The sequence below is a fragment of the Nomascus leucogenys genome, chromosome 4 (assembly GCF_006542625.1).
Source record: "Nomascus leucogenys isolate Asia chromosome 4, Asia_NLE_v1, whole genome shotgun sequence".
NCBI lineage: Eukaryota > Metazoa > Chordata > Mammalia > Primates > Hylobatidae > Nomascus > Nomascus leucogenys.
The window spans coordinates 80,859,359-80,870,098 of record NC_044384.1 but is presented as its reverse complement, the minus strand read 5'-3'; the positions used below and the strand labels follow the sequence as shown (position 1 = coordinate 80,870,098).

The window sequence follows — 10,740 nt, the reverse complement described above, 5'->3', positions numbered from 1 at the left end:
TAGCCAGGATTGCATGTCAGGCAGTGATAATGGCTTTAGTTGACTGTGGAAAGCCTCCTAAGAGACCTCTAATGCAAACCTTTGGAGGCATCCCTTAAGGTTTTGCTTTTTTCCTTGGCCATCTAAACAGCTGGTTAAAGAAAACTTCCAAGTTATCCTTTACCCTTCAAGATTCTTAAGACTTATTTTCAGAGCAAATGTTCTACCTTGTACAGTTAAATTCCAGTGTCAAGTTCAGGAAGGGAAGAATCCTTTGATAGGAGTTAGAAGATCTCACTGGTAGTGCCTAGTTCACCACCTGTTTATCTAAATATGGACAAGCAGTGTAACCCTGGTCTTTTTCACCTACAAAATGAAAATAATAGCTGTTGTGCCTTCTACACAGGGATGTTTTAAGAATCAGAGATAACAAATGTGAATGTTTTGTAAACTACCTAAATATGAGAAAGTACATAGTGTGGGTGATCTTGGGGCTCCAGAAAAGCTTTTGGCTTTAAAAAGCCAGGTGAAGAAGGGTTCAATGATTTAAAAAAAAAAAAAAGTGAACCACAGACCAGAGGATAATGTGTATGGTACCAGGAACGGCAACATCAGTGTAAAAACAAGCGTTAGGAGAAGAGAAATTCCATGGAGGGTCTATCAAGATGTGAAACTTAAAGGAGGAAAAAAAATAGTTGGAGTACCTCAGAATGTAAACTATTACTTTCAAATTGGGGTCCATGGTAACCCACATCTTAGTTGTACGTCATGCTTGCTAAGACACCTGTTCCTGTGCCATAGCAATCTCTACTTAAGGTCTAGGTGTCTGGTTTTTATGCCCCAGATGACTTGTAAACTAAATTGTGAGGACTGGCGGCTTAGAGGCAAAATTCAGCTTCATCTAGGAGGTACCATGGTGGTGTAGAAAAGGAAGGATTTTATGGTTACTAGGTTCAAATCCCAGTTCCATTTCTAAGCTGAGTGCCCTTGGACACATGGCTTAACATCTGATTAATTTCCTGCCTCATAGGATCATTATATGAATGAAATACACTTTGCCAGGCACTGGATGATTCGTCTCCACAAGCTGCTGCCATGGTATGGAGCCAGAATCTGAGTCTGTGTCCTAAATGCTTCCTAAACTGGGCCAGACCACTGCAGTCACTTGCTGGTTCTAGCCATGAGTGTGAGTAGCTGAGCAGGCCTCTGCCAGCTTATGACCAGGGCCTGTTTGCTCAGTTCTCTCCACTGTCCCAGAATTTTGGTACCTCCAGCTCTGTGTGGACTGTAAAGTGGCTTCCCTTGACTCTAGTGAGCACAGCCTCTGGCCACGATAAATGTGAAAGACTAGCTACAGATTCCTGTGATCCCAAAATGTTGGGATCACAAGTGTAAGCCACTGTGCCAGGCCTCCACTGCCTCAGTTTCTGTTGTATGTCCTAATTATGTGACTAACTGCATCTACACAGGTGGTTCCAACAAGCATCAGGAAAAATGAACATTTATCAAGTAACCCACAGGAAGCACAATGCACTAAACTTCCACGTAACCACCCAGTAAATGAGAGGACTTCCTATTCCTAATCACAGCCTCATTTTCAACCATCATCCTCATTCTCAAGTATGAGGAAATGGAATTTCCTTGATCCAGACAGACTCCTAAGGCAAGCTTTCTAGTTCCAGCTGTTAATAACTAGATGTGTGGTGCTGGTTATGTCACTTCTCACCTCAGCCTGCAAAGTCGGGGGTTAGACTTGGTTCATCTCTAAGGTAGGTCTTTAAATTCTAATGGATTTTATAAGGTGCCCTTAAACTTCCAATTGAGCCTTCCAATAATTTATCTGTATTGCTGCGGCGATAAGGTTAACCAGTGAACCTCTAAATTAAATAGGTCATACAGAACGGGCTCTCTTCCAGTTTGATACCAGCGATTTCTTCAAAACAGGGAGAAAGTAGCAGAAAATTGGTATTAGTCGGATTTGTGATTATCAGGGAAGTTCCTATTTAAGGTTTTGTTACTGTTTCATGGCTGATTAGACCTGTCTACTTTGGTTTTTGGATAGTCCGCAAGGGCAAGTTGGAGGCAAGGGCACAGAAAGGATAGGAAACAAGAAAAAGCATCAGTGCTTTCAACAGCAGAGCCCCTCAGGATGAGAATGAGCTTGATCATAGAACGTAAGAGTTAAAAGCCAGCCTAGAATGCTTAGTTATATTTTACTTTGAGTAAGAGCAGATAATCTAGGATTCATCTGAAAACAGAAGAGCCTCAAGGTTTTCTGAAGTGGATTCTGTCATGGCTCCTCGTGGCTTCTTGGAATTAAAAAACATGGCCACTACCAAGGAAATGAGGAATAATTTTAAAGATGCTTACTTGGAGAAAGAAAGTATACACTGATCTAGAGTGACAGTTCTCCAGCTTAAAAAAAAGTGTTCCTTTTATGTTAACTCAAAATTTTATTTTTGAGACAGGGTCTCACTCCTGCACAGGCAGAAGTACAGTCGTACAAACATAGCTCACTGCAGTCTTGACCTCCTGGGCTCAAGCTATCCTCCTGCCACAGCCTCCTGAGTAGCTGGGACTACAGGTGTGCATCAGCACACCTGGCTAATTTTTAAATTTTTTGTAGAGACAAGATTCTCACCATATTACCCAGGCTGGTCACAAATTCCTGGACTCATGCAATCCTCCTGCTTCAGCCTCCCAAAATGTTGGGATCACAAGCGTAAGCCACTGTGCCAGGCCTCAAAATACTAAAAGACCCCGAAAAAAAAATCAGCTGGTTGCAGTGGCTCACACCTATAATCCTAGCACATTAGGAGGTAGAGGCGGGAGGATCGCTTGAGCCCAGGAGTTACAGTCCAGCCTGAGCAACATAGTGAGACCCCATCTCTACAATAAATACAAAAATTAGTGGGCTGGGCACGGTGGCTCACGCCTGTAATCCCAGCACTTTAGGAGGCCAGCAGGCAGACCACGAGGTCAGGAGTTTGAGACCAGCCTGGCCAGCATGGTGAAACCCCGTCTTTACTAAAAATACAAAAAAAAATTAGCCCGGCATGGCGGTGCACACCTGTATTCCCAGCTACTCAGGAGGCTGAGGCAGAAGAACTGCTTGAACCCAGGAGGCGGAGGTTGTAGTGAGCTGAGATCATGTCACTGCACTCCAGTCTAGGTGACAAAACGAGACTCCGTCTCAAAAAAAAAAAAAAAAAAAAAATGCCAGGCATGGTGGTGTGTGCCTGTAGTCCCAGCTACTTGAGAGGCTGATGTGGGAGGATCACGTGAGCTAGGGAGGCAGAGGTTGCAGTGAGCCAAGATCATGCCACTGCACTGCAGCCTGGATGACAGACTGAGACACTGTCTCCAAAAAAAAAAAAAAAAAGGTAGTTTAGAATATGCTTCTTCCAGTTACCCATGGCCCACTGGAAAAGAGCTAACAATTATCTGTAAGAGGAGTGAGACAAGATGCTGACTTTGGGGCAGAGTGAAGCAAATAAGCAGTTTTTTGCATGATGAGAGACTTAAGGAAGATACAGAGGATGGCAGTGCATTTAGGGTTTAATTTAGGCTGCAGTGTGGGGAGGAAAATCAGTGGTCATCACTGCCTTTTGTCCACACTTTATCACTAAGCAAAGCTCCTGAGAACAAACCGCTGGGATAGTCATGACCCTCTCTTGGAGTGGATAAATTCTAGGGACAGGTGCCATAAGGAAAGGCTGCAACCCCCACAACAGAAAATACATATTTATTATAAAATAAAGTTAGTTTCTTGAAGAGAGTAGAAAAATAACACTATGAGCTACTAAAAAAGTTCTGGAACTCAGTCTCCGAGGATTGGGGTGAGAGGCTTTCACATCACTCTGGAAACCCACCAACATGAGGCTCTCCGTGCTCATGTGGGACAGGTATGGCACAGCTCGTATAGGGAGCACGTGGCTCAGGTCCTGCTTGAAGCCCAAGGAGCCTAGATGGTCCACACGAGATGCTCTGGCCACGGTGATCAAGGAGGAGAACTTGAGGTCAGCAGGGGACTGGTTCTGAGAAGGGGCAGGATGGGAATAACCTTGACCCTCCCTATAGTGGAGTGTAGAAGAATCTCTTGGGCTGATGGTCCTGGTTTAGAAGATGGTACCCACTGGACTTATGCTGAGTTGCTTGCCCAAATGTCTGTGCTGAAGAAAAGCCACACAGCCTTTCTCAGGACAACTTGCCCCACCAATTCTCACTGGTGTGGCTAAAGTACCAGAAGCAATATGTGTGGTGTCGGCCTGATGGGCTGCTGGCTGAAATTCTGTACTTCAAATCCTGTCCATACTGATGGCAGAAAGAAAGAAAATATTAAAAGACCAGTGAATGAGAGCAGCTGGCCTCGACTGTTCTATATTCCAAGACTCCTGGCCCCAAAGAATAGGGACAGTATCTTCCCTGAGTGGGAAACGATCTACCTACCCTAAACAGGAAAGGCGATCCTATAGCCACCCCTTCCTCCCTCTAGAAAAAAGTCTTCTAGATCCCTTAGGCTTCAGAAGAATACTGAATCCCTCCCTGGGATGGGAACCCAACCCTCTAGTGATGAGAAATGGTCCCTCAGCAGCAGTACCTGGAGAAAGCAGCCAAGGTGAGCACCTCAAGTAAAAGCTCTGAGCCACAGAAGAAGAGCAAGATGCCGTTCATGATGGCTTCCAGGCGGAGTACGTAGGTCTGCAGCAGCAGGTAATAGGAGGCCATCATGGCAGATGGGAAGGTCAAGGCCACGCTAATACTGAGTGGCATCTTTCGTTGGCAGAGGTTTCCCTTTGTACCTGTCAGACACAGCCCATGGAGTCATCTCCAAATGGTCTGCTTTTCCTGGCCCAGGGGAAAGGCGTGGGAGATGTGAAGGAATGGCAAGGCACAAAAAATGATCCTGAGTGGGGGTGTGCAGATTTATAAATGGGGTCCCACTGTACTAAAAGTTTGAGGCTTAGGAGAGTTACAAGATTAAAGTCACTTAATCCAGAGGTCCTGCTTCCAGTCTGGTTCCCACTCAAGGGACAATGGGATCTTTATTTGGGAAAAACAAAATTTTTAATATAAAAATAATATATAATCATTTAAAAATTTTCAACGGCCGGGCATGGTGGCTCACACCTGTAATCCCAGTGCTTTGGGAGGCCAAGGCAGGCGGATCACAAGGTCAGGAAATCAAGACCATCCTGGCTAACACGGTGAAACCCCGTCTCTACTAAAAATACAAAAAAATTAGCCGGGCGTGGTGGCAGGCGCCTGTAGTCCCAGCTACTCGGGAGGCTGAGGCAGGAGAATGGTGTGAACCCAGGAGGTGGAGCTTGCAGTGAGCAGAGATCATGCACTCCAGCCTGGGGAACAAAGCAAGAGTCTGTCTCAAAAAAAAAAAAAAAAAAAAAATTTTCAACACAGAAAATAATTTTTGAGACTATAGAAAGTGAAAGGCCTCCATGTCCCTACACCCTGAAGATTATTAGAGAATGATGTGTATTGTTTCAGATTTTTTGTATGTATATATTCACATATTACTATTTATTATTATAAAAATAGAAGCATACTCTACATCCTGTTTTGCAACTTATTTTTTCCCCACATTTTTCCACACACATAGCTACCTTAATTTTTTTTTTTTTTAGATAGTGTTTAATTCTGTCACCCAGGCTGGAGTGCAGTTGCATCATCATAGCTCACTGCAGCCTTGAACCCCTGGGCTCAAGGGATCTTGCCACTACAGGTACACGTCACTATGCCCAGCTAATTTTTTTTTTTTTTTGAGACGGAGTTTCTCGTCCCCCAGGCTGGAGTGCAATGGAGCGACCTCGGCTCACTTCAACCTCCACCTCCCGGGTACAAGCGATTATCCTGCCTCAGCCTCCCAAGTAGCTGGGATTACAGGTGCCCGCCACCATGCCCAGCTGATTTTCGTATCTTTTAGTAGGGACAGGATTTCACCATGTTGGCCAGGCTGGTCATGAACTCCTGACCTCCGGCAATCCGCCCGCCTCGGCCTCCCACAGTGCTAAGATTACAGGCATGAGCCACTGCACCTGGCCTTAACTGTTCTTTTTTATTTTCAAAGTTTTTTATTTTTTGAGACATAGTCTAGCTCTCTCGCCAGGCTGGAGTGCAGTGGCACGATCTCGACTCACTGCAACTTCCGCCTCCCGGGGCTCAAGTGATTCTCCTGCCTCACCCTCCCGAGTAGCTGGGATTACAGGCACGTGCCACCACACCCAGCTAATTTTTGTATTTTTAGTAGAGACGGGGTTTCATCATGTTGGCCAAGGTGGTCTTGATCTCCTGAACTCGTGATCTGCCTGCCCCGGCCTCCCAAAGTGCTGGGATTACAGGCGTGAGCCACCGTGCCCAGCAACTGTTCTTTTTTAATGGTTACATACAAGTCTGTTGAATCAGTGCCATAACTTATTTAACAATCCCATATGGACAGATGTTTAGTTTGTTTATAGTGTTTTGATGTTACCAAATTTTTGGCAATAAACATTCTCATATAGCTATCTTTGCATATCTGTGGAATTTTTTTAATCTAGTTTTAGAAATGAAATTGTTGGGGCTAAGAGTAAAATATTACACAGTAATAACTATTACCGAAGAGTTGTACTAAATTAAATTACCACAAAAGTGTATAACAACCTGTTCCCCACACCCTAATACTGGGTGTTATAAATCTTTATCTTTGCCAGTCTGATGGGTAAAAAATGTTACTTTGTTTCACTTTGATTTTTATTAGCAAGTTTGAGCATCTTGTCAAGTTTTACTGGTTCTCTGTAATTATTTTTACATCAACTGCCTATTAATGTCCCTTACCAATTTTTTTTTTTCTTTGAGTCTCTCTGTCGCCCAGGCTAGAGTGCAGTGGGCGATCTTGGCTCACTGCAACCTCCGCCTCCTGGGTTCAAGCGATTCTCCTGCCTCAGCCTCCCGAGTAGCTGGGATTACAGGCGCGTGCCACCGCACCCGGCTAATTTTTGTATTTTCAGTAGACGGGGTTTCACCATGTTGGCCAAGCTGGTCTCGAACTCTTCACCTCAAATGATCCACCCACCTCGGCCTCCCAAAGTGCTGGGATTACAGGCGTGAGCCACTGCGCCCAGCCAATTTTTAGAGTTATTTTGTCTTTTCCTTAGTGATTTATGTGAGCCTTCTTTTATCCTTTCTTATATGTTGCAAGTAATTTTGTTCCTAAGTTTGTGCTTTAACGTTGATTTCAGGGATGACATATTCTAACAAATAAGGGTTTTGCTCTGTATTTCTGGGGTTATAAAACTTGTCCTACAGGCCAGGCATGTTGGCTCATGCCTGTAATCCCAGCACCTTGGGGAGGCCAAGGCAGGAGGATTGCTTGAGGCCAGGAGTTTCAGACCAGCCTGGGCAACAAGGCAAGACGCTGTCTCTACAAAAAACACAAAATTAGCCAGGCATGATGTTTCACACCTGTGGTCCCAGCTACTCAGGAGGCTGAAGTTGGAGGACCGCTTGAGCCCAGGGCTTCAACGCTGCTGTGAGCTATGATCGTACCACTGTACTCCAGCCTAAGTGACAGAATGAGACCCTGTCTCAAATAAATAAATGTTTAAAAAACAAAATCCGGCCAGGTGTGATGGCTCACACCTATAATCCCAGCACTTTGGGAGGCCAAGGCGGGTGGATCATGAGGTCAGGAGATCGAGACCACCCTAGCCAACATGGTGAAACTCCATCTCTACTAAAAATACAAAAACTTGCCGGGCATGGTGGCAGGCGCCTGCAGTCCCAGCTACTCAGGAGGCTGAGGCAGGAGAATCGCTTGAACCCGGGAGGCGGAGGTTGCAGTGAGCCGAGATCGTGCCACTGCACTCTAGTCTGGGTGACACAGTGAGACTCTGTCTCCCAAAAAAAAAAAAAAAAAAAAAAACCACCCAGGTGCAGTGGCCCACATTTGTAATCCCACCACGTTGGGAGGCCGACACGGGCAGATCACAAGGTCAAGAGATCGAGACCATCCTGGCCAACATGGTGAGACCCTGTCTCTATTAAAAATACAAAAATTAGCTGGGAGCAGTGGTGCAAACCTGTAGTCCCAGATACTCGGGAGGCTGAGGCAGGAGAATCACTTGATCCCGGGAGGCAGAGGTTGCAGTGATCCGAGATCGTGCCATTGCACTCCAGCCTGGCGACAGGGCGAGACTCCATCTCAAAAAAACAAAAAAAATCCTACAGAGATCCTTATTCAGAGAATTGTTAGGGATCTTAGTACTGATCTGTGCAGGATACACTGCCTGCCCTGACATGGAGTTACAACTGAACCTATTCCCCTAGGAATACTAGTGAGAAGAACCAGGCACTCTTCTTGCAGTTAGGCAGCTGGGAACGAATCATCTAATATCCCATTCTATTGCCCGTCTCTAGCCTTACAGAGCAACAAACAGGTAAATCATAACCCAATGTATGAAGCAGCAACTTGAAACTTCAGAGAGGGAGTAATGGGATATACACATCCAGTCTCTAATAGTCAACCTAGGTTATGTACTTTTCTTGTTAATCAAGTTACAGATACCAGCTTGTCTCATAAAGAGTGGAAATATTCTCTGGACAACACTCACCAAAAAACAGGCGAATTACTTCAATTCCAAGATAAAGGAGGAGCATCACCACATCCAGTACTAGGTTAGCTGTTGGATATGGTAGCAGGACACCTGCCAATACAAAAGCCAGAGTTTGCAAACAGCATTTAACAGAACCCACAAGAACTGCCACACACTTGAGAAAAAAGAGGACATCAGTCTCAGCTTTCCATGAACTAGTTAGTGAGATGTGGGCATTATTACAGCTGCAGGATACATAAACTCACAATGCGACTCAGGCTCAGTATTATGGCGTTTTACTCCTAACTCCAAAAGTCTCTGGGGACTCCACTGTCCAAAATGACTGGATGTACATGGGTACACAAGTCACTCTTAGAATATTTCTAAGAGTCACCAATGGGCTTATGGTGGAGCTCAGCAAAGAGCAGTGATGTCGGCAGAGTCAGAATGGAGAAGCCCACATTTCCCAAACTCAAGAAATTCTTGCTGAGGGGCTGCCTATGGAATCATACTCAAGCCATCTGATGAGGAGGCCTGCCTTGCAGCGACAAAGAACTGCAGGGGGCAGAAAAGAGCGGAAAATAAGAAGGTTCTTGGTAGGAGTTGGATCTGAGCTGAAGTGGGGAAGGGATGCTGTCGTCAAGCCCCAAGCCTTCCTTACCTTTATACAGAAATATGAAAAGTTCCAGCAGGAAATAGGTAGCATTATACCACCCGTTCAGAAAGAACAGGATTTCCAGCGGGGTGGAGGATAACCGTTTACCTGAAAAAGGAGCACAGAGAAGTGGGATGGGCCAGAAGGCAGCTCCCTCTCTGCTCGTATGGGTTGGTGTCTAACTTTGGGGAAACTAGACGCCGCAACTAATGGGACCGGCCACTCAGGGCCACTTCTGGTTGCTGATAATGAGGGGGCGAGGGTACGGGGGTGGGTGTGGAGGGGGCTTCCCTGGTTTCCCAGAAATCACCGTGAAACTCGACTCTTTGGCTTCAGGAATAAAAGTCAAGAGGTAACTCGCAGCTGACAGACATCTCAAATATCTCACCCTGTCACTATTTGGGAGGGGAAGTTGGGGCGCGGAGACCAACAGATTCGCACCTGAGCCAGCCTAGAAGCGGCCCAGCTAAGGATCTGGTTTATTTGAGCCGCGCATCTTGAGACCTTCAGGCACCCAGGGTGGGCGGGACCGCGGAAGCCGGCTTTGGACCAGGGAGGCGAGGCGTCCCTAACGCTAGAGAATGGAGGGTTTAGGTCAAGCTCTGGGACAGAGGTGGGAGGGAGGGGCCGAAGGGAAAGGGACCAGCGACTCACACACCTCCGGAATCTCACCTCGCGGCGCCATCTTCAGTCCCCGTGGCAGCATAACGCTGCCACAGCGGCTCCCGGAGCAGCGCTGCGCTGCCGGAAACAGGGACGGAGAGGTCTGAGTTTCCGGTCCCTCTGCCCGCCCGCGGCACTCTGTGGTCATCCGGAGCGGGACGAGCTCGTGCCTGGCAGCGAATTGCCCTCGCTCGGATGTCCCCTCTCCAGACCTAAGGGATAACAGTGACCGCCCACGACGCCATCGTCTGCAGGACCTCGGGGGTGTGGGGGAGGACCCTGGAGGCTCTCGGGCTACCGGGCGTTGGGCGGAAGTGGCCAGTTGTGATAGTGTTACCAGGAGATTGGCAAGTAGGTCCTACTCCCACGATTCCCTTTTTTCAACAGAAGACAAAAAACGGTGTGAGAGACGGATCTTTGCAAATGCGGAGTGGAGTTAGCATTGTTCTTTTCTGCGGCCGATTTACCTACCAGGTAGACACGAGGGAAATACAGCGTGCTTTCAGGAACACACATAAATAAAATGAAACGAGTCACCACGTGATCCATAAAGTGGTGCAGTGGGAGCTGACAGAGTGCTCCCAGGTGGAAATCTAAGTTAGTTTCCCAGAGACGGCCTGTGAGCTGGGCTTCAAAACCTGCCTGATTCGCATTTGCAGCAGTAAAAGCGGGTTGCTGGCCAGGCTTAGTGGCTTATGCCTGTAATCCCAGCACTTCGGGAGGCCAAGGCGATGGATCACCTGAGGTCGGGAGTTGGAAACCAGCCTGGCCAACATGGCAAAACCCCGTCTCTACTAAAAATACAAAAATTAGACGGGCGTAGTGGCGCGCGCCAGTAGTTCCAGCTACTTGGGA

General features: G+C 46.7%; 1 protein-coding gene across 4 annotated transcripts; it reads right to left on the bottom strand.

Annotated features, from left to right (window-relative positions):
• Positions 1-3,706: 3,706 nt before the first annotated feature.
• On the bottom strand, positions 3,707-10,195 carry TMEM216 (transmembrane protein 216). Of its 4 annotated transcripts, none has more exons than XM_003274037.4 (5): positions 9,895-10,195; positions 9,229-9,330; positions 8,586-8,678; positions 4,580-4,781; positions 3,707-4,293 (listed from the first exon to the last, which is right to left on the bottom strand). In XM_003274037.4, exons 1-5 carry the CDS (start codon positions 10,031-10,033, stop codon positions 4,278-4,280), a joined length of 552 nt encoding a protein of 183 aa, XP_003274085.1. In that variant the 5' UTR covers positions 10,034-10,195; the 3' UTR covers positions 3,707-4,277. The 4 variants fall into 4 exon arrangements, with proteins under 4 accessions (XP_003274085.1, XP_012351759.1, XP_030666763.1 ...); XM_012496305.2 differs by having other exon boundaries at positions 9,881-10,168; XM_030810903.1 differs by having other exon boundaries at positions 3,708-4,016; positions 9,881-9,974.
• Between the last annotated feature and the right edge of the window lie 545 nt (positions 10,196-10,740).

Bases quoted from the DNA above. Each gene is read 5' to 3' on its own strand.
- TMEM216 (XM_003274037.4), bottom strand. From the start codon at position 10,033: ATGACCACAGAGTGCCGCGGGCGGGCAGAGGGACCGGAAACTCAGACC. The intron at 9,331-9,894 runs GTGAGATTCCGG...CTCCTTTTTCAG, and splicing joins ACTGAAGATGGCGCCGCGAG to GTAAACGGTTATCCTCCACC. The intron at 8,679-9,228 runs GTAAGGAAGGCT...TTGTATTGGCAG, and splicing joins TTTCATATTTCTGTATAAAG to GTGTCCTGCTACCATATCCA.